Genomic DNA, 24,293 nt, shown 5'->3' on the forward strand with positions numbered 1-24,293 from the left:
AGGCTCCTCTGTCCATGGGGTTCTCCAGGCAAGAATCCTGAAGTGGGTTGCCATGCCCTCCTTCAGAGCCAGGTCTCCCACATTGCAGGTGGATGGATTCTTTACCAGCTGAGCCACCAGGGAAGCCCAAGAATACCGGAGTGGGTAGCCTATCCCTTCTCCAGGGGATCTTCCTGACCCAGGAATCGAGTCGGGGTCTCCCACATTGCAGGCGGATGGATTCTTTACCAGCTGAGCCACCAGGGAAGCCCAAGAATACCGGAGTGGGTAGCCTATCTCTTCTCCAGGGGATCTTCCTGACCCAGGAATCGAGTCAGGGTCTAGCACATTGTAGGCGGATTCTTGACCATTTGAGCTACCAGGGAGGCCCCTGTACCCTCTTATGCTGTAACAAAACGCCATGACAATTACTTAACAGTCACGAACCACTGGTTAACCGCTTATGTTTGGACTGTCTAAGGTAAACAATTTTGAGTTGCAGATTTGCTGAAAATTATACACAACCACATAGATACGTGTTCAATCACGTCTCTGTGATTTATTATTGCGGCTAGCAATTTTGTACTCATGTTGTCAAAACGGAAGCCATGATGGCTGGGTATAGTTTTGGAGATATTTGCTGGATCATCACATGCACAGAATGCTCGTTAATGCCTCATTTTTTGATACTTGCTGCAAAAGTCTCAGAAGCAGGTGAAGGGTGGGGTTCTGCCTAATTTTCAGGACAATATAACACAGCTGATTTTATGCACAATTAAACAACAGAATTAAAGACCGAAGCCTCCTTTGCCCAAGTGGTTTTATCATTCCACCAGCAGAATCGTTTTCTCTGCTGTGGCTGTCAGCATTCCTCGGGTTTATTTTTGCCATTCAAAACACGGCCTCCATAGAATCAACCAAGTGGACTGTGGGAACCACCTCGTCAGCTTCAGACCAGTCGTCTACCCTGCTTCTGTTGTGATAAAGGAGAAGACTCCTCTATTATTTTATCGAGCTATGGCTAATTGTATCTCCAAGTGCAGGGTCCGAGTCTATAGATGTTTGATATATACCGAGAGGAGTCCTTAGTGCAGAGGGGTCAAAAGACATGGTTATCTTAGAGCCTTACTGAATATTATTGAGAGGGCTGTCTGAGCCACCAGAGAAGCCTTACCGATTTCATTGATCTACTAACTTAATGCGAATGCAACACTCTCTTGATTACTGCAGCTTTATGATACCTCTTGAAATCAGGCAATGTTAGTCATTCAACTTTATTGTCTTTTTTTTTCAAAGTGATTCGGCTATTCTGGGTGTTCTGAATTTCACCATGGGTTTGAGATCAGCTGGATAATTTTAAAGAAAGAAGCCTTTTAGGATTTTGGTTGGGATCATATTAAATCTACCAATCAACTCATGAAAAATGGAAAATCTTAATATTTAGTCTTTCAACCTATAAACAATGCAGAGCTCTCCATTTATTTAGTTTATTTCTCTCAAGATTTTTTTGTTTGTGTTTGAGATTTTTGCCTTACAGGTTTTGCACATTCTTTCTCAAATCTATCCCCGCATACGGCATACTTCTGTGTGCTGTGTATGCTTAGCTGCTCAGTCGTGTCCGACTCAATGAGGCCTCACGGACTGAAGCCCGCCGGGCTCCTCTGTCCATGGGATTCTCCAGGCAAGAATACTGGAGTGGGTTGCCATGCCCTCCTCCAGGGGACCTTCCCGCCCCTGGGATCGAACTGGCATCACTTGCGTCTCCTGAGTTGGCAGGTGGATTCTTTACCACGAGTGCCACCTGGGAAGCCCCTAAAACCAGTATACACACAGTCTGAGGAATAACATTAAGGCCAACAGCTGTGTAACCGCCACCCAGGGTGAACATTAAAACACAGCAGTATCCCCAGAAATTTTTCCTACCCCATGTGTTTTGTCTCCATCAAAAGCACTTCCTCTCCTCCTGGAACGATAATTCCTCGCCTGCTTTTTATGGATCTAACTGTTTCTGCTCTTTGAAAATAATGAATGCATTCCTAAACAAACCTAGTTTAGTAGTTTGGTTTTACTGCTCTTTGAAACGATATAAATTAAATCACTCATCAGAATGCTCATTCGTGTTAGCGGATATATTGTGATGTGAGGGGGAAGTCTACCAGAGTCTCGAGAATGAGAAATTTTGCTGGCTTCAGGGCAGTATCGCTGAGAATTAGCAGAGGTCCCTAACCACCACGAAGTCTTCTGTAAGCCAAGCTTCTCTCTACATTTGTCATGCACTCTTCAGTGACTATAAGGATGGTCCAAGGTGCTGCCATGTCTCTGAGCCCGAGGGCATAAAATACAGACGAAAGAAGTGACCGTGAGTGGTGGCAGACGGTTGTCATCTTGGAAGTGTAGTGAAAACTCCCCGCTGGACGGCCTTGAACACATCGCTTCATCCGTCTGGCCCAGACTTTTGTGATCCTTAACTCCTTGGTGAACGGGGTATCTTGTGGTTGGGATGGACGTAGAGCTTTCACAGGTCTCCCGACTTTCAAATACCCTATTTTCAAGAGACACCGGCATCTCTGAATCCCAGGGGAGACAAGTTTTTTCTTCCCTTTATTTAAAAAGGTCAATTGTACTAAATCTTCAACGCACAGCACTTAAGTCAATTCATTATACAAAGACCATGAGGTGTAAAGTGATAAATATCCTGTGTCAACCTTGAAAACAGATTTAGCACTTTTCACTAGAAAAACTTCAGAATTCTTAGGTAAGCAAATAGATGCTGTTGCTTAATTGTTTTACATCATCAGATATCAATATTCACGATGGGGGGCCGTGTGGTTCATTTTTCTTTCTTTCAAGATTTTTTTTTTTTTTATGTGAACCATTCCTAAAGTCTTTATTGATTTTGTTACAATATTGCTTCTGTTGTCTATGTTCTGGTTTTCTGGTGGTGAGGCATGTGGCATCTTAGCTCTCCAGGGATCAAACCCGCAAACTCCTGTGTTGGAAGCCGAAGTCTTAACCCCTGGAGCACCAGAGAGGTCCCCATGTCATTGAGTACAACGTGAAAGGGAACGGAGTCCAGGCGCCCTCTCTGAATGGGGATTTCTGTTGAGGTTCTAAATTAGCCTGTGTCAGACTCCACCATAAAACCTCAGGGGCTCAGATCACACAGACCACCTATTCTCATACTGAATTGGGAGGTCTATATTATGGAATCTCTCAGAACTATAAATGTGTATTTCTTTCATGTCACACACTAGAGAAGGAAATGGCAACCCACTCCAGTATTCCTGCCTGGGAAATCCCATGCACAGAGGAGCCTGGTGGGCGACAGTCCATGGGGTCGCAAAGGACTTGGACACGACTTAGCGACTAAACAACAAAATATATACACACACATACACATATGTGCAGAACTGTAATAATTAAACTACTGGCCATGTCCTCACTCTCTCTCTTTTTTTTTAATCTTCAAAATCACATTTCTGGACCCAGGGCTGCGAGACACAAAATGAAACGGGCCGACACTCCGCTGCTCACGAAAACTTGAAACGTCCAACTGGGATTCTCATTTCTTACATCAGCAGGACTAATTCTCTACCACCAGAGAGAGCGTTTTAACTTTGTTAGGGGGTAAATCCTTTTTCTGATCAGGAAGTTATTAGATGTCAAAATATGATGCTCTCTTGATGGATTCGGGAGAAGGCAATGGCACCCCACTCCAGTACTCTTGCCTAGAAAATCCCATGGACGGAGGAGCCTGGTAGGCTGCAGCCCATGGGGTCGAGAAGAGTCGGACACGACTGAGCGACTTCACTTTCACTTTTCACTTTCGTGCATTGGAGAAGGAAATGGCAACCCACTCCAGTATTCTTGCCTGGAGAATCCCAGGGACGGTGGAGCCTGGTGGGCTGCCGTCTATGGGGTCGCACAGAGTCGGACACGACTGGAGCGACTTAGCAGCAGCAGCAGCTTGATGGATTCAGGTAGGCTGTTTTTCGGGGGTACAAGTATTCTCTTTTTCCTAAGCCTTTATTTAGTTTGTTACAATGTGCTGTGTGCTTAGTTTCTCAGTTGTGTCTGACACTTTTCAGTCCTGTCCGACTCTTTGTGACCCCATGGACTGTAGCCCACCAGGCTCCTCTGTCCACGGGGTTCTCCAGGCAAGAATACTGGAGTGGGTTGCCATTCCCTTTTCTGGGGAATCTTCCCAACCCAGGGATCGAACCCAGGTCTCCTGCATTGCAGGTGGATTCTTTACAGTCTGAGCCACCAGGGAAGCCCCTTGTTACAATACTATTTCTGCTTTTTATGTTCTGTGGGGGGCGGGGGGTGAGGGGAAGTTTGGCTAGGAGGCATGGGGGAATCTTAGCTCCCTGACCAGGGGTTAACCGGCACCATCTGCATTGGAAGGCAAAGTCTTAACCACTGGACTGCCATGGAAGTGCCCCGGGTACTTAGCATTTTGTTTCTGGCACACCACTTTGAAAGTCTGAAATAGGGCAGATGAATTTCCTTAGGACAAGGTTAACTCACAGTTGAAAACTACTCTAATAGATGTCACGGTTAAATCTGTTCAGAATAAAAGACTCTTTAAACATGAACGCACATGAAACGCAGCACACAAAACCTCCCAGGACACCCTAATTTTTGGATTTTAATCAGAGTTCATTGGCACGTATATTTTCTCACTTGTTTAGATAAAAATGTACATGTATATGAGCTACTGCTTGTAATGACATTTGTAATGAAAAATAGTTGTAAGCTCCTGCTTGTAATGATATTTGTAATAAAAATAATTGTAAGCTCCTTTCAAGCAAGGGCTTTATGAATACATAAGTGTGGAATGAATGGATAAAAATTCAAATAATGCATGAGTGAAATGAGACTGGCATTAAATATCAGATATAACCACACTGATGCATACTGGTTACAGAACTAGTGGCTTTCACGTTGAACGTTAGAAAAATCGAGTCAGTCCATTCTACAGTGATGGAAAACGTGTATGATTCCTGAATTGTTCTTGATGTAAACAGAGTATTTTGTTTTAAAAATCTTTAGAACCTTAAAATGCACACGGCCAAGTGAAAGAAGACAGTGTGAACAGGCACAGCATAATATCATTCAACGAGATGACTTTCTAGAAAAGTGAAAACTAAAGAAGGCGGAATGCAGAAGCATTGATGCTTCCGAACTCTGGTGGTCCTGGAGAAGACTCTTGAGAGTCCCTTAGACGGCAAGGAGATCAAACCAGTCAGCCCTAAAGGAAATCAGTGCTGAATATTCATCGGGAAGACTGATGCTTCTTCTAGAACTAACAGCCAAAAAAGATGTCCTTTTCATCATAGCGGACTGGAATGCAAAAGCAGGAAGCCAGGAGACACTGGAGTAACAGGCAAATTTAACCTTGGAGTACAAAATGAGGCAAAGCAAAGGGTAACAGAGTTTTGCCAAGAGAACGCACTGGTCATAGCAAACACTCTCTTCAAAGAACACAAGAGAAGACTACACATGGACATCACCAGATGGTCAACACCGAAATCGGATTGATTATATTCCTTGCAGCCAAAGATGGAGAAGCTCTATACAGTCAGCAAAAACAAGACCGGGGACTGACTGTGGCTCAGATCATGAACTCCTTATTGCCAAATTCAGACTTAAACTGAAGAAAGCAGAGAAAACCACTAGACCATTCAAATATGACCTACATCAAATCCCTTATGATTACACAGTGGAAGTGAGAAATAGATTTAAGGGACTAGATCTGATAGACAGAGTGCCTGATGAACTATGGACGGAGGCTTGTGACATTGTACAGGAGGCAGGGAACAAGACCTTCCCCAAAATAAAGAAATGCAAAAAGGCAAAATGGCTGCCTGAGGAGGCCTTACAAATAGCTGTGAAAAGAAGAGAAGAGAAAGGCAAAGGAGAAAAGGAAAGATATACCCATTTGAATGCAGAGTTTCAAAGAATAGCAAGGAGAGAAAAGAAAGCCTTTCTCAGTGATCAATGCAAAGAAATCCAGGAAAACAACAGAATGGGAAAGACTAGAGATCTCTTCAAGAAAATTAGAGATACCAAGGGAACATTTCATGCAAAGATGGGCTCGATAAAGAACAGAAATGGTAGGGATCTAACAGAAGCAGAAGATATTAAGAAGAGGTGGCAAGAATACACAGAAGAACTGTACAAAAAAGATTTTCATGACCCAAATAATCACGATGGTGTGATCACTCACCTAGAGCTAGACATCCTGGAATGTGAAATCAAGTGGGCCATAGGAAGCATCACTACGAACAAAGCTAGTGGAGGTGATGGAATTCCAGTTGAGCTATTTCAAATGCTGAAAGATGATGCTGTTAAAATGCTACACTCAACATGCCAGGAAATTTGGAAAACTCAGCAGTGGTAACAGGCCTGGAAAAGGTCAGTTTTCATTCCAATCCCTAAGAAAGGCAATGCCAAAGAATGTTCAAACTATTGCACAATTGCACTCATCTCACACGCTAACAAAGTAATGCTCAAAATTCTCCAAGCCAGGCTTCAGTGGTATGTGAACTGTGAAATTCCAGATGTTCAAGCTGGATTTAGAAAAGGCAGAGGAACCAGAGATCAAATAGCCAACATCTGCTGGATCATCGAAAAAGCAAGAGAGACTAGAAAATAATCTACTTCTGCTTTATTGATTATGCCAAAGCCTGTGTCAATGACAACAAACTGTGGAAAATTCTGAAAGAGATGGGAATACCAGACCACCTGACCTGCCTCCTGAGAAATCTATATGCAGGTCAAGAAGCAACAATTAGAACCAAACATGGAACAACAGACTGTTTCTAAATAGGAAAAGGAGTACGTCAAGGCTGTATATTGTCACCGTGCTTATTAACTTATATGCAGAGTACGTCATGAGAAATGCTAGGCTGGATGAAGCACGAGCTGTAATCAAGATTACTGGGAGAAATATCAATAACCTCGGATATGCAGATGATACCGACCTTATCACAGAAAGCGAAGAAGAACTAAAGAGCCTCTTGATGAAAGTGAAAGAGGAGAGTGAAAAAGCTGGCTTAAAACTCGACATTTAAAAAACGAACATCATGGCACCCAGTCCCATCACTTCATGGTAAATAGATGGGGAAACAATGGAAACAGTGAGAGACTGTATTTTCTTGGGCTCCAAAATCACTGCAGATGGTGACTGCAGCCATGAAATTAAAAGACGCTTGCTCCTTGGAAGAAAAGCTATGACAAACCTAGATAGCATATTAAAAGCAGAGACTTTCCTTTGCTGAGAAAGGTCCATCTAGTTAAAGCTATGGTTTTTCCAGTAGTCATGTATGCATGTGAGAGTTGGACTATAAAGAAAGCTGAGCACCAAAGAACTGATGCTTTTGAACTGTGGTGTTGGAGGAGACTCTTGAGAGTCCTTTGGACTGCAAGGAGATCCAACCAGTCCATCCTAAAGGAAATCAGTCCTGAATATTCATTGGAAGGACTGATGCTGAAGGTAAAGCTCCAACGCTTTGGCCACCTGATGAGAAAAGCCAAGTCATTGGAGAAGACCCTGATGCTGGGAAAGATTGAGGACAGGAAGGGAAGGGGATGACAGGGGATGAGATGGGTGGATGGCATTACTGACTCAATGGACATGAGTTTGAGGAAGTTCTGGGTGTTGGTGATAGACAGGGAGGCCTGGTGTGCTGCCGTCCATGTGGTCACGAAGATTCGGACATGACTTAGCAACTGAACAACAAAAAACAACGAGGATGGTTAAAAAAAAAAAAATCTGTGATTGCCAGGGGTGAAGGGGGAGGGGAGTGGTTAGGCAGAGCACAGGTAGTTATAAACTGTGGGCTTCACTGGATAATCAGGTAACAATTCTGGCTCATCAACTGTAACAGACACACCACACTAAAGTCAGATGTTAATGAGATGGGATAGATAGATAGATGACAGATCATAGAAACAGGTAGATAGATAGACAGATGAAAGAAACAAGTAGATAGATAATAGAGAGAGAGATGACAGATGACAGAATCAGGTAGATAGATGATAGAAACAGGTCGATGATAGATGATAGAAACAGGTTGATAATAGATGGTAGAAACAGATAGTTGGTAGAAACCAGTAGACAGATGACAGATAGCTAGCTAGAGAGATGGACAGACAGACGACGGAAACAGGCAGGCAGACAGACACATGGAAGAGCTTTGCAGACGTGCAGGTGTGCATACAGTATTTATTCCCCTTCCTACAATAATTTCTATTTTCTCTTTTCCCTTCCAGTTTTCTCTGTGGAAGGCATTTTCTGTCTGAGCTCAACATGCTGCTGAGTAAAAAGCCTGCAGCCCCGATGAACACAGCAGATATTAACAGGAAACCGCAGGGCAGGATCACCTGGGGGTGTGAGTTACGGAGGCGACAGGGGAAGCATTCAGATTCGATGTGGAAATTGTCCTCGGGAGACCCCAGGAGTGCCACACACAGCGACTTTACATTTTCAGGATTTACGATCACCTTTTAGACACAGTGAAGAGGGAGGTGAAGTGTGTGGATTTTTTGCCAAGAGATTATAGACAGATGTTGGTTTTGATACCTCTTCCTTGTAGCAGCTGACTTATTTCAACAAAATAAAAGGTTTTGGAAGGAGAGGGGATTACTCCTGCTCAGTGGGTAGGGAAACCATTCAACACTGAAAAACAGAATTCCCCGCATGCATACCACTCTGGTGGTGCGGGAAATTAATACATCTGATTCAGTAACTTCATATTATAATAAATTTGTGATCAACTGAAACAGGGCCACTTTAGGAGAAAAACATCACAGTCTTAATGGAGAAACGAACCCTGAATTCAAGTCTGAGCTCCATATCCCGTGAGGATGGATGCTCTCTGTTTTTCTCTGACTGCCCTTTCCTTCTTCACGCAGGAAGTTTTCCTTTGAATGTTTACAGTAGACATTTTGTTTTTTTTAAGAAGGGCATATCTGAGCCAGCCGTTACCATAGTTTATCTGAGAATTAATCTGATACATATATGAGTTTATTTTGGAACTTTCTTGAAACAGCATGTAACGATGTTGGTTTGGAAATGACGCTCCAGTAGGGAGTTCCCTTTATGAGTGCCGTTGTAGGTAAGTGTAGACTGGTAGCTCAGACAGGAAAGAATCTGCCTGCAATGTGGGAGACACTGGTTCTTTCTTTGGGCCGGGAAGATCCCCTGGAGGAGGAGATGGCAGCCCGCTTCAGTACTCTTGCCTGGAGAATCCCAAGGACAGAGCAGCCTGGCGGGCTACAGCTCATGGGATTGCAAACAATCAGACACAACCGACTGAGCGACTAACTTTGGGCGCGTGATACTGGCATTCTCGTTAAACTGTGAGTCTGGTTAAGTGGAGAAAACAGCCCAGAATGATATTTCTCTTCTCAATTTTCTCCAGGCCACCACGGGATTTGGGTTATGATTAGGAAGACCGGCCATTCCAATCCTAGAAGGTGTATGTCAATTTCTTCCTCTGAGTTCAGACCCTCTGAACCTCACAGGGAAGGTTAGGGGTTGAGGTACAGCCAACACCATCACACAGACATCTACTGTGTCAATCTTTTGCCCAAAAGAGGGTGCACACTCAGGAAGGAGGGAAGTTCCGGATGCTGACTGTCTGCCCTCTGGAGTTGCAACCCCAACGTGAACATCAGTCTGGAGACAGAGTCTTTCATGAAGCAGGTCTGTAAAACCAGCCCTGTCTCTAGCTGCCCAGGAAAAGCGGTCCAGCGGGCACCACCTTCATCTTCAGACCCCCGGACGCAGGCATCCGTGTCAGCCCAGAGCTTGGAGCATGTCCTAGGAGTTGGCTTAGCCCCATCTTGGCCCCGCCCTGAGAAGTCAGGTGAATGCTGCTGCTGCAGGGGTGGACACGGAGGGCCACGGTGCCCTGGGCAAGGATCCTCACAAAAGGGTTAGAGAAGATGAGCACCATGTGCTGCCCCGCACTGCTGCTCGAGTGCCCAGGGGCACGTCCTTTCCCAACCTGATGCCACAGCCTTCCCGCTGCCCAGGGTGGAGGAAGCCTTGCCTCCTGCACCTGATAATTCAATAAAAGGAGCTGGCACTCGGGGAGGCCATGGATGCCCACAGTCACCTGTCAGAAGACATTCTTTTTTTTTTTTTTAAGGAGGGCGTTAACTCAACCAGTCATCACCACAGCTTATTTGAGAATTAATCTCACAGTTGTAAGTTTATTTTGGAACTCTCTTAAAACAGTGTGTGGTCTTCCCTTGTGGCTCAGCTGGTAAAGAATCTACCTGCAACGCGGGAGACCTGGGTTCGATCCCTGGGTTGGGAAGATCCCCTGGAGAAGGGAAAGGCCACTCACTACAGTATTCTGGCCTGGAGAAGTCCATGGACTGTGTAGTCCATGGGATCGCCAAGAGTCAGACATGACGGAGCGACTTTTCACTTCACTGAAACAGTGTGTAACAGTGTTAGTTTGGAAATTTCCTCCACGGTCTCAGCAAGTTGCCTCTCAGACCTTTCTCCTCTACCGCTTCCTATTCAAAAGCCTGTGTCCATATCATCAAAATGTGATGAATGGATAAAGCAGTTGTGGTACATATACACAATGGATTATTACTCAGCCATAAAAAGGAACGCCTTTGAGTCCATTCTAATGAGGTGGATGAACCTAGAACCTATTATACAGAGTGAAGTAAGTCAGCAAGATAAAATATCATATACTAATGCATATATACAGTTTAGAAAAATGGAATTTATTCACAGGGCAGCAGTGGAGAAACAGACATCAAGAACAGACTAATGGATATGGGGAGAGGATGAGATGTAAGGAGAGAGTAACCTGGAAACTTACATTACCATATGTAAAATACATAGCCAACGGGAATTTGCTGAATGTCTCAGGAAACTCAAACAGGGGCTCTGCATCAATCTAGAGAGGTGGGACTGGGAGGGGGGTGGGAGGGAGGTTCAAAAGGGAGGGGACATATGTATACCTATGGCTGATTCATGTTGAGGTTTGACAGAAAAGAGCAAAATTCTGTAAAGCAATTATCCTTCAATAAAAAAAATTAAAATTTTTTTTAAATGTGATTTTTCATCAAAAATCAAAATGTGATTCCCTCTCATTAGCAGTTCATCAAAATGTCATTCCCTCTTATTAGTGGTTCTCGGCCAAAAGCGAGGAGGGAGCACTCTAATAGAAGGGGTGGAGTGGGGAAGTTACGTTCTCCGGGGCCTCTGTATTTTCACAAGGGGATTCACAGGCTATGTAGGGAGTCACTGTGGAGTTCTGCGTGGAGAGACAAGAGCAGGACCCAGCCTGGTTCAGTGCAGGGAGAGAGATGCGGGCTCAGGAGTGTTTGTCGGGGGCTTGAACAAGGGCAGGACCCAGCCTGGTTCAGTGCAGGGAGCGAGATGCGGGCTCAGGAGTGTTTGTCGGGGCGGGACTCATACAAGCCGGTGGCTGCGTCCTCGGCAAGCTGTAAACAGACATCTGGTGTGGCGAGCTGGGAGGACGCAGTCTGAGAGACCTTTAGTGACTGGGCCGTGCTGGATTTGCGGGATTAGATGCACTTTTGGGGGAAATGCCAACCGCTTCAGGAGTCCTTTCCTCTGCTTGCCCTCCCCTGTGTCAGCCTGTTCTCAAGTCCTCCCCCTTCTGTCTGCAGCCTCAACTTTGGAAAGAGACATTTCAACCCTGCCCACCGGCCAGGGGTCCTTGTTCCTTTTAGGATCAAGGAAAGTTTCCCTTGCACAACTCTGTACCATCTGGGGTTACAAAGCACCTCCTTCTCTTTCTACTCACTTTGAACCATTCATTCAGTCCACAGAAAACTACAAGAGACAGAAGATTCTCCCCAGGCTCCCCTGGAGGGACAGCCCCGTGTCTTTGCTCCCCTGATCGGTCAAGTTTCTCCAGCGTCGTCTCCCCTCGTGGTGTCAAGCCCTTCCCCTTCATCTTCTCCAGTCTGCCCTTGGCCCCCGGACGCTTCCTGTCCAAGCACAGGTACCTAGACCGTGTGTCCACCTCTCTGCCCAGGTGGTCCTTGGTCTCCTGGCAGCATTTCGAGGCGGACTTTCGCTTTTTTGTTCTTTCTTTCTTTGGCTGTGTCGAGTCGGGTCTCAGCTGCAGCACACAGCGTCTTCACCGGATCACATGGGATCTTTTGTCTCGGCACACGGACTCTCCGGTTGTCGTGCACCTGCTTGGTTGTCCCGTGGCATGTGGGATTTTAGGTCCCCAAACAGGGATGGAACCCATGTCCCCTGAACTGCAAGGGAGATTCTTAACCACTGCACCACCAGGAAAGTCCTGAGACTTTCACCATTATGACGCTGCAATCACTTCCTTCTGACCCGTTTTCATCGGACACCTTCTCATCTGTTAGGACCCAGATTCTCCTAAAGCTATGCATCTTCTAAGCCAGGCTTTGGCTTACCTTGACAGACCATCACAGGACCACTGGATCACTGGAAACGGAATATAAAGCATGAAGTGATTTGAATTCCTCTTTTACTTTCTCCCTTCCTTTGGTTCCTCTCACCGACAACACTTGTTGCTATGTAGGTGAGTGATATTTACTTATTTACTCAACGTTTATTTATTTGGCTCCACTGGGTGTAAGCTGCAGCAGGCTGGTCTTTGTTGTGGCATCCAGCAACGAATGTTCTTTAGTTGTGGCATCTGGGATCTAGTTCCCAGATCAGGGATTGAACCCAGGCTCCCCTACACTGGGAACACGGAGTCTCAGCCACTGGACCACCAGGGAAGTCCCAGTGACTTACATTTAAAAATGCATGCATTTAACATTAGAAAACGGACTGAGTTCATCAATCCATCTTGCAGACTTTAATCTCTGGTTGAGATCTCTAGCCATCTCTTGTCCAAATGACGGAACTTGCTCCGCATACGTGGAGCTCCTTTTATGTGAGGTAATTAGAGGAATGTGTTTGGGTGTTGGTTGAAAGGTACGAATAACACTGGAATCTCAGACCTTATCACAAAGCCAACTCCCACCAAGCCCTCCTCTTTGGCTGGCTCCTGCGGTTGCTCCCTTTTGACTATTATGAACTGTGCTGCAGTGAATATCTGTGCGCAAGTTCCTGTGTGGACAAACTTTTTCATCTCTCTCAAGTACCCAAGAGTGGAAATGCTGGGCAACGTACGGTCAATCTCTGTTTTGCTTTTTAACACATTTATTGACCAGGGGATTCTGGCAGAAGCTAACACCTGTGGCTGGCAATTTGTTCAGTAAACACTGAGACACTCCAGTCAGGCAACAAAAGATGTATTCATGTCTCTGCTCAGTAAGTTCTTAAGAAACTGGCCAAGTTAACTTCCACTGCCTCCTGACTCAATCTTAAATACTGCTTCTATATTGAGGCCCTCTCATTGACCCTACAGGCCCTCGACTTAAATGAGGTGCCCACCACTGTTCCCCCTAAGACACTGTTCTTCTGCCTTGCAGCATGTATAGCAATTTGCAATTGTACATTTCCGTGGGTCCTTATTATATGCCTCCTATTCAATTCCTCATTGCATGGGGGTCAGAGCACGTCCATCTGGTCTACCACTGCTGGGCAACAAAACCCATCAGGTCCTGTGAGTTATTTAACCCGCAAACTTCTGGGATATACTTTGAGATACTGCTTCCAAGGAGTTCTGGGCAGAGAAAGGAAGGTGCGTGTCTGCAGCTAACAGGAGGAGAGTGGACGGCACGTGAATCCACAGGGACGCTCACCAGACCCGAGCGGCTTGTCTCGGACACCTTCATCAGCACTCTGGGGACCCTGCAGCCAACAGGCTCAAGGCTGCGTTCCCTTCATCCCCAAACCCGGGAGCCAAGTTCTCGCCGGACGGTGTTGGGGGGGTGGTGGTGGTGGGGAGGGGTCGTCAGGACAAGTCATATGGACAAACTGCGGTTTGCGGAGGAGGAATCAAGGTACCAAAATGAGAGAAGTCGAATAGCAGTGACCCATAAACACTACCCATACGTGTAAGATAGCTAGCTTACCGGGAAGACGCCGGATAGCACAGGGAGCTCGGCTCGGTGCTCTGTGATGAACTAGAGGGGTGGGATGGGAGAGTGGGAGGGACGTTCAAGAGGGCGGGGGTATATGTGTAGGTATACATGTAGCTGATTCACTTTGTTGCATGGCAGAAAGCAACACAGCATTGTAAAGCTACCATCCTCCAATCAAAAATAAATTAAAAAAAAAAAAAAAGCACCGTTAGAGAAAGGAGAGATGGACGAAAAAACCTCAGACCCCAGTCCTCAAGAAGAAGTTAAAAACCTGCCCTAAAAGTAACCAGGAGACGCAGGTTTGATCCTTGGCTCGGGAAGATCTCCCTGGAGAAGGAAATGGCAACCAACCCCAGTATTCTTGCCTGGGAAATCTCACGGACACAGGAGCCTGGTGGACTACAGTCCATGGTGGGGGCGGTCACAAAAGAGTCGGACATGTCTGAGCGACTAAACAGCCACCACTGCGTGCTCCTCTCAAGGGGCCTAGAGATAAATGACCTGTAGGAACCCCGCAGGGATGCTGAAAACACACACGCATCGCTGTGGCGTCAGATCCGGCCTTGGACCGGCCAACAGCTCGCCTCACCAACATGACTGCATGTCAGTAAGGGGATCAGCACAGAATAAACAGCTCATCACCGGGCGCCTGATAAGTGTTTCCCAAGGTGTAGAGACTTGACATTTCACAGTGTTCCGGAGGTTAACTCGAGAGTCCTGAAGACCACGGTCACGAGGGAGCCATCGGAGGCGGGGATGAGAGGTGGCATTCGAGAGGCTTCGTATTTTCTCCATCAGTGGGCATCTCAAACTTGTGTAAGGAAAATATTCTCCTTAATGAAAAATGGATGATTCAAGGACTTCCCTGGCGGTCCAGCGGTTAAGACTCCGCCTTGCAAGGCAGGAGGTGCGGCTTCTATTCCTGGCTGGGGAACTAGGATCCCACAAGCTTCGTGGTCAAAGACGCAGAGCGTAAAACAGAAACAATATTGTGACAAATTTCAACAGACTTCAAAAAATGGTCCAGATTAAAAAAATAGGATGGTGTAGCTAATAAGGCAAGAGTGTGTTCTATGGGCTGCCTTCAACAGCATGGGCCCACGTTGAAATAAATACAGGGCTGGCTGCATCCAGGCAAGACCCATACGAGTCAGTTCTGCACCCAGACAATGGTGATGCGATGCCAAATATCCTTGATAGTTTAATTACCCAAAATTTCAATGTATGAAATGTATTTCCCTGTGGTTCACGGTAACAGTGTGGGGAACGATGATGTTTTCTGGAGTGTTATCCTGACTGTTAACCCTTAACAGTCAGCCTCAGCACTGGCCTCACAAGTTACAAAACCTAATTGCGCCCCAATTTGTCTCCTCAAGACGTTAAGGCTTAGAGGGGGTAACAAGGAGTATTCTTGGGCTTCCCGGACGGCTCAGCAGTAAGGAATCCGCCTGGAACGCAGAAGCCCCAGGTTCCATCCCTGGGCCAGGAAGATCCCCTGGAGAAGGAAATGGCAACCCACTCTAGGATTCTTGCCTGGAGAATCCCATGGACAGAGGAGCCTGGCGGGCTACGGTCCATGGAGTCACACAGAGTAGGACACGACTGAGCAGTTAACACTTCAGAATTCAGTATCCAGTGAAGACATCATTCGGAAGTGGAGAAATAGACACGGTTCAGAGAGACAATCTGAGAGTTTTTATATCATGGTACTCGTATGTAAACATTAAGTGGCATTACTCATTGACTAGAATTCCTAGAATGGTGATGAAAACGTACAGAAGGAGGAATCCTTTTGTTTCTGACTTTTAAATGGAAGAGTGAGTACACCACCAATTAAGAGTATTGACTCGGGTTACAGAGAAATTAGGTATTCTTTACAATAAATATCTGTCCTTATCTGACTAAGACTCTGAATGTGGAATGCAAGCCAATTCGTTTGCAAAGCGGATTTTGTAAACAAGTCATTTTAAATGCCTCTGCATAATATATGAACTCACCACCTCTCTGACAAGTTTCTCAATGAGTAAATGTATTTAATGGCATGTTTCCCACGGTCTCAGGTTTAATAAGAGATGTCAAGACGTGCCATTTACAGCAACATGGGGTGGACCTAGAGATGATGGTATTAAGTGAAGTCAGTCAGAGACAGACTAATACCGCATGATGTCATTTATACGTGCAATGGAGAACAAATGATAGAAATGACCTTATTCACAAAACAGAACTATTTGGGAAGAATGTGATCACGTACAAATCAAGTAAGTGACCACTTCACTGAGAACCTCTATCTGCTGAGTGCAAAGAAAGCTTGGTTCACTGACCATATGTAAATGCCTACTGTATATAAAATAGCTAACAAGGACATACTTGTACAGCACAGGGAACTCTACTCAATATTCTGGGATAACCTATAATAGGAGACAATCTGAAAAAGAATAAATACATGTATATAAGCACATCAGTTTGCTGAACACCTGAAGCTAACACAACATTGTAAAACAAGTATATTTCAATAAAAATTTTAAAAATAATTAAAATTAAAAGCTTTTGCACAACAAAGGAACTATAAGCAAGGTGAAAAGACAGCCTTCAGAATGGGAGAAAATAATAGCAAATGAAGCAACAGACAAACAATCTCAAAAATATACAAGCAACTCCTGCAGCTGAATTCCAGAAAAATAAACGACCCAATCAAAAAATGGGCCAAAGAACTAAACAGACATTTCTCCAAAGAAGACATACAGATGGCCAACAAACACATGAAAAGATGCTCAACGTCACTCATTATTAGAGAAATGCAAATCAAAACCACAATGAGGTACCATTTCACACCAGTCAGAATGGCTGCTATCCAAAAGTCTACAGGCAATAAATGCTGGAGAGGGTGTGGGGAAAAGGGAACCCTCTTACACTGTTGGTGGGAATGCAAACTAGTACAGCCACTATGGAGAACAGTGTGGAGATTCCTTAAAAAACTGGGAATAGAACTGCCATATGACCCAGCAATCCCACTGCTGGGCATACACACCGAGGAAACCAGAATTGAAAGAGACGCGTGTACCCCAATGTTCATCGCAGCACTGTTTACAATAGCCAGGACGTGGAAGCAACCTAGATGTCCATCAGCAGACGAATGGATAAGGAAGCTGTGGTACATATACACAATGGAATATTACTCAGCCATTAAAAAAATACATTTGAATCGGTTCTACTGAGATGGATGAAACTGGAGCCCATTATACAGAGTGAAGTAAGCCAGAAAGAAAAACAACAATACAGTATACTAATGCATGTATATGGAATTTGAAAGATGGTAACGATAACCCTATATGTGAGACAGAATAAGAGACACAGATGCATAGAACAGTCTTATGGACTCTGAGGGAGAAGGCGAGGGTGGGACGTTCTGAGAGAATAGCATTGAAACATGTATATTATCATATGTGAAACAGAACACCATTCCAGGTTCGATGCATGAGACAAATGCTCAGGGCCGGGGCAATGGGATGACCCAGAGGGATGGGATGGGGAGGGAGGTGGAAGGGGGGTTCAGGATGGGGAACACATGTAAACCCATGGCTGATTCATGTCAATGTATGTATGGCAAAAACCACTACAATATTGTAAAGTAATTAGCATCCAACTAAAATAAATAAATTTATTAAAAAAAAATTTAAAAATATACATATGCAAGTATCATTTGACAGTATTAACACTGGCCGTGGCTTGAAAAAAAAAAGTCAACCAGTCACATTTATGTTTTACATTTGTCAGAGGATAATTTTTTTAAGTCTTTATTGAGTTTGTTACAATATGGCTTCTGTTCTATGTTTTAGATTTTTGGCCACAAGGCATGTGGGATCTCCGTGCCCCAACCAGGGGTGGAACTCACACCGCCAGCACTGGATGGTGATCGTGGGTCATCAGGGAAGTCCCTGGAGTGCGACGTTTTTCAAAAGAGAGTGATAAAATCACATTCACAAATAAAACAGAAACAAGTGTCAAAATTTTTATTCAATGAGATTAACTGGTGAGAGAAACAGTAAGATGTTACAGGAAATTTCAGGGAGATTCAAAGAACAGGCTCGTACACAGGCCATCAAGACACAGTGAGATCAATTAGCTGAAATGGTGCAAAACTGGTCAAAGGCCGGAAATAATCACGAACAATCATCGCCGTCACACACATTTCTATCATTTTTCTAAGACCTTACACAGTTGAAAATCAGTAACAGGGAACACTTGGGGGGGGGCCACCTAGTAGGAACAGCCCGTGATTATATTCTTCTCATTTTCAATGATGTTCCCATCGCAGAAGGCTAAGGAAGTCTGTTGTTGTTGTTCAGTTGCTAAGTCGTGTCCGACTCCTTGCGACCCCATGGACTGCAGCGTGCCAGCTTTCTGGAGGAAATCTATTAGAAGCAGTTAATCGCCAGAGCGTAATGTCCAACAAATTGTTCCCCAAATGGGTTCTTGGTGGTACCAAGACAGCATTCTGCAATCCAATTCTATCTGAAAGAGCGTATTAGAAAAATAAATGATCTTAAAGGAAATGATTTCTCTGAGGTAGAAAACGTTCTCGCACGTGGATATGCACCCCGATGTAAGACGGAGGCTACAATGATGTTCACACCGACAGCAAACCACGGATGACAGAGGTCACAGGCTCTGACCACAGGCCCAGAGCATTTTGAAGGACAGAGGAAGAATGCCACCGTCTGCTGATAGAGTCTCTTATTAAAAGCTCATCCGTGATCTGAATTTCCCACTCAGATTACAAACATAATGACCACCTCACTTGTATCAGTTGCTACTGCCCGTGACGACAAAAAAAACACTGAAGAGTGATACAGTACACGATGTCTATGCTGCTAAGTCGCTTCAGTCGTGTCTGACTCTGTGCGACCCCACAGACGGCAGCCCACCAGGCTCCCCTGTCCCTGGGATTCTCCAGGCAAGAACACTGGAGTGGGTTGCCATTTCCTTCTCCAATGCATGAAAGTGAAAAGTGAAAGTGAAGTCACTCAGTTGTGTCTGACACGATGTCTGTAAATATAAATAAATATGTACCTACATATATATATACACACAAGCACATACATATATGCATACATATTTTACAGTTGCCAGCCAGGGTTGAGAACATCAAAGAAGAAAAAGGACGTGAAGCTAAATTCTTCGGACACTAAAGACGATTCTTCAAGTGAGAATTTTCCCTTTTGTGTTCTGGGCTGGGTGTGCCTTCTGTTGTCTCAAGTGAGGGTTTGTGGCCCCCGTGGAGAGCATGGGCCTGGCCCTTGGCGGGCTGAGAAGGCTTGGGGGCGGAAGGCTTGGCCGGTTCCAGGGGAGGTCTGGGCGCAGGGCTTTCCTCCAGCTCCTCGGGGCGGCCCCCGGCCCTCTCAGGGTGGGGTCGGGCGGGGGGCGCCGTTTCAGTTGTAGGGCGGCAGGCCGAACAGCTCCGGCTGGAAATCCTGCAGGGAACCCAGCACAAGGGTGGCCTTGGAGGTCAGGTCTGGGTTCAGCTTTCCGTCCGGGACCATGACCACCTGCATCCCGGCGGCGAGGGCCGCCTCCACCCCGTTGGGCGCGTCTTCGAACACCAGGCACTGCAGGGCGAGGGAGAAGAAAAAGAAAAAAAAAAAGAGGGTTGAGGCCGTGCCTGTCCGTACCCACACGTCTCGCCTGGGTGGGCAGGGCCCCCATGGCCGGTGGCTGAGTCTGCCTGTGGGCACGGCCGGAGTTCTGCGAGACCCAGGAAGGGTGTGGACGGGGAGCTGCCTGGTTCATCACCCGTGAGGGGGGCAGAGGGGGCTGGCACGCCCACCATCCGAGTGCGTCCCGCCCTGGCACTTGACAGTGGGCTGGCCCATCGCTCTCTGCCCCAAAAGGTGGCACAGCTCAGCGGGGAGACCGGGTTCTAGGCACACAAATTTATTTTACTGGAATCGTTCAGAAGCAGTTCCGCCAAGCACGAGAGGACGTTGCGAAGGGTAAGAAAAAAGCATGCGGGTTAGGTGTAAAGTGACCTCACTGCTGGCCACGTGTCAGGCGCAGCGGTTTGCTCATTACACGGTCAACGACGGGTCAGGAGAAGGCCAGCCCCGGGGTGTGCAGAGTACGCCTCGGGAACCGCCTGAACACCCAGCCCGAGCACCGGGCGTGGTACCTGTCCGGGCCTGCTCAGACATGGCCTCAAAGCGGGGGAGTGGTGTCTGTACCCTGGAGAGGTCAGGGAGCTCCCCCATGCACCGTCCTGCGACTGGCACCCACGCCACATTCAGGTCAGTTCACGCTCCGAGTGAGAGACGGAACCCGCCCGGGGGCGAGCGGGCCGTCAGCTTCACACCCGCTTCCCTCCCGGAGGGAGGCACACGCTCCTGCAAAGCCTCCCTGCGCCCCCTGGAACTCCACACGGGCCGTGAGAGCGCGTGCGCATGTGTGTGAGCTCACTCAGTCGTGTCTGCCTCTCTGCGACCCTGTGGACTGTAGCCCGCCAGGCCCCTCTGTCCGAGGGGCTCTCAGGCAAGAACACCGGAGCAGGCTGCCCTCCTCCAGGGCTCTCCCTACCGAGAGACGGAACCTCGTCCGCTGTGCTGCAGGCGGGTCCTTCCTCTCGGAGCCCCGGGCAGCCCTGCTGCTGGGCCGCTGCGTCCTCTGCAGGGAGTCTGTCTGCGGGGGCCGCGCGGCTGTCAGGAGGGCTGCTCCCTGCTCCACGGAGATGCTCTCCTGGGCGCCTTCGGCACCGCTGCCCCAGCACGCCCGGGGCTGGACACCCGCAGTACTCACAGCACAACACAGTACACACAACACCCACAACACACCGCAATACACACAGCACCCACAACACACCCAACATCCGCAATACACACAACACAGAATACACTCACTCACACAACATACACACAACACAGAATACACCCACTCACACAACACAGACTACACACACACCACACACAACACACCCACAACACAGAATATACTCGCTCACACACCACACACACCATACACACAGAACACACCCACAACACAGAATACACACACCACACCCACAACACACACAACACAGAATACACCCACTCACACACCACACACAAACACACCCACAAAACACCACACACACACCACACACACACCACACCCACAACACAGAATATACTCGCTCACACACCACACACACAGAACACACCCACAACACAGAATACACACACCACACCCACAACACACACAACACAGAATACACCCACTCACACACCACACACACACAACACACCCACAAAACACCACACACACACCACACACAACACACCCACAACACAGAATATACTCGCTCACACACTACACACACAAAACACATCAACACAGAATACACACACCACACACCCACAATACACACAACACAGAATACACCCACTCACACAACACACCCACAACACAGAATATACTCGCTCACACACCACACACACCATACACACAGAACACACCCACAACACAGAATACACACACCACACCCACAACACACCCACAATACACACAACACAGAATACACCCACTCACACACCACACACCCACAACACAGAATATACTCGCTCACACACTACACACAGAATACACACACCACACACACAACACACCCACAATACACACAACACAGAATACACCCACTCACACAACAAACAACACACAAACACATGCAATACACACAGAACACCACACACACAACACACTCTCTGCTCTGCAGCAGGCTCACCAACTTGACTTTCTTTGCCTTCCCTGCTTCCCTTCCCTCCGGAGCTAAGCTGTGCAACCGCCAACCATGCCAGGACCAGCCGTGAGCCCCAGGCAGCGCACAGGATGGGTGGGTGCCGGGACGCGGCGGCCGACGGCAGAGTCCCGGGCCCAGGACAGCCCGCCCACCGCCCGCCCCGCAGGCCTCGGCCAGCCCCCGCCGGGAGGGGACGCCTTCCCGCTCGGACAGCGGGGACTGCGGTCCGGGTGGTCTCTCCCTCTGAGCCGAGCGCTTCCTGTCGCTGCTGTTTCTCTCCCTGCCTTTTCAGGATCCGACCCGCCTGGATTCCCAACCTCCCTGGGGTTTTATTTGGGACCTGCACGGGCACTGCAATGTCAGCTGGCGTTTTGTTTTTGAGACCCTGAGGGGTCTGAAGCGTGGTGCGGACCACCTGGGACCTTTCGGAGGGCCCAAGGACATTTTTGTTGATTCCTTGGCCTCACGGTGTCTGGCTCGAGTTATGAAAACAGCTTAGACCGTGCATTTGTGAGAGGCTCCTTCCGACGAGCATGTGGGCGGGAGTGAGGAGGGCGTGGAGGCTCGGAAACGGTGGCGCCGAGCAAAGTAGGGGACCAGGACACTGTCCTTCTCCGAGGAGAAGAGGGGACAGTGCCTTCACACCTCACGGCTTGTCCACAAGCCCGCGAAGGCGATACAGCAAACGCAGAGCCATGCCCACACGCCCCTGAGGCTCCAGCAGCGAACGGCGGACCGGCGGACCGACACGGAAAAAGCTGTGCGGGTCTTGAGGGCACCGGGCAGGGAGGCATGGCATGGTTGACACGCCCTGCTTCCGGAAGCGTCGCTCTTTCTGGAGGCGTGTTTATCGGTTTCTCCTTTCAGCGCACCATTTGTCCCCGCCTCATTCTGGAAGGAACCGCCCAGACTACCAAGGAGACGTGAACCATGATGCTCAGCATGCGGGCCGCAGAGGAAAGGGGGCGGGGTTCAGGGAGGCCAGTCCCAGTGTCCACGGGGGGCAGGGGACCCGTGGGGCTGCTGTAGCAAGACGGCCAGAGTGAGTCTGGCCGCGGCCTCGAAATGATTCAGGGAAAAGCCAAGCAGACAGGCTGGGGCATGTGCACAGATCCACTTGGGATGCTGACTGTCCTCAAAGGTCAAAAGCGATGGTAGTCTGTGTTGTGTGTGTGCGTGCGCGCACTCAGTTAAGTCCATCTCTTTGCGACCCCGTGGACTGTAGCCCTCCAGGCTCCTCTGTCCATGGGATTCTCCAGGCCAGAACACTGGCGAGGACTGCCCTGCCCTCCTCCAGGGCATCTTCCTGACCCAGGGGTCAAGCCCACGTCTCCTGCGCTGGCAGCGGATGCCTTAGCACTGCACCAAGTCTGTGCTGCAAATTCAGTCCAAAGGAGAACAGAAACCATGACTGCAGACATTGTGCCGGGAGCTCCTCAGATCCCTTTCTTCTGTTCCTCGCACCCAGCCTCCTCACTTCACAGCTCTAAGAAAACAGTTTCCTTGGGCGCCAGGCGGACTCTTGTTGACATCATCAACAAGAATTTGAGAAATACAGAGACAGCAAAAGATAATTTGAAGTCTTGAAAAGCAAACTGCAACAGGGAAGAAGAAATCTGACTCCACATTAGATCTGTTTCTTTTGCTTTAACCTTTTCTTCTATTGCTTTTGCTCGAGTTAAGAACGTTGCTGAGAGTCTGAAATGTAGTTGCTGATTACTGGCTCAGTGGCACTTAAGTCTTTGCGACCCCATGGACTGTAACCCACCAGGCTCCTCTGTCCATGAGATTCTCCAGGGAAGCATACTGGAGAATACTGGCAAGGAGTGGGTTGTCATTTCCTCCTCCAGGGGATCTTCCTAACCCAGGGATAGAACCCCAAGTCTGCTGCATTGGCGGGCGGATTCTTTACCACTAGCCCCACCAGGGAAGCCCCTAGCCTGAAATATACAGAAAGTCCACTCTCAAGGCTCTGATGTTTAAAAGGCTGACACTTTCCCATTCTTAGAGAGGTAAAAAGCTGTCTTATAATGTTATTATAAGAACCAAGAACCAGGGATTCCTGCACTCAGAACTTGGTCACAACCAAGCATGTCCCCCTTCTCTTGCCTTTAACATGCTTTGCTGAAACCCTTCAGGGAGTTGCGGGTTTTGTGGCGGAGGAGGGTGAGCCACCCGTCTCCTCGCTGGCCCTGCAGTATACCTTTCTCAGCTCCAAGCCCTGACGTTTCAGCCCTGTGTGGCCTCGCTGTGTGCCAGGCACACGCACTTGTTTTGGGTCACGGAAGTGGCCGGTCCACTGGACGGTGTGTTAGGAGACTGTGCAGGACACACAGCAGCAGGTGCGGGGTGCGGTTCATGGGAGACGGGACTCCCCATATCTCAGCCCAGCTGTCCCCACACAGCCCCAATCCTGCCGAGAGCCCGCAGTGGAGCTGCTCCGGATGCCCACTCACCCCAGCGCTGGCTGCACGCGGACGGAACCGGCTGCTCAGGCGTCCGACGGCACCTGGAATCGCAGGCC

The 24,293-nt window shown here is 47.8% G+C and overlaps 1 protein-coding gene across 2 annotated transcripts in view; it reads right to left on the reverse strand.

Moving 5' to 3' along the window:
- Positions 1–17,760: 17,760 nt before the first annotated feature.
- Positions 17,761–24,293, reverse strand: part of LOC145537826 (pseudouridine-5'-phosphatase-like) — a 67,129-nt gene continuing 60,596 nt past the window's right edge. The window contains exon 4 of one of the 2 annotated variants that reach the window (XM_081568725.1): positions 17,761–19,613. In XM_081568725.1, the coding sequence (XP_081424851.1) occupies positions 19,437–19,613 (177 nt within the window). In that variant the 3' untranslated portion in view covers positions 17,761–19,436. The remainder of the gene's footprint in view (positions 19,614–24,293) is intronic. The other variant, XR_014076443.1, reaches the window with a different exon arrangement.

Source organism: Giraffa tippelskirchi, chromosome Y (assembly GCF_054371585.1).
Source record: "Giraffa tippelskirchi isolate mGirTip1 chromosome Y, T2T-mGirTip1v1.2.pri, whole genome shotgun sequence".
Classification (NCBI taxonomy): Eukaryota; Metazoa; Chordata; class Mammalia; order Artiodactyla; family Giraffidae; genus Giraffa; species Giraffa tippelskirchi.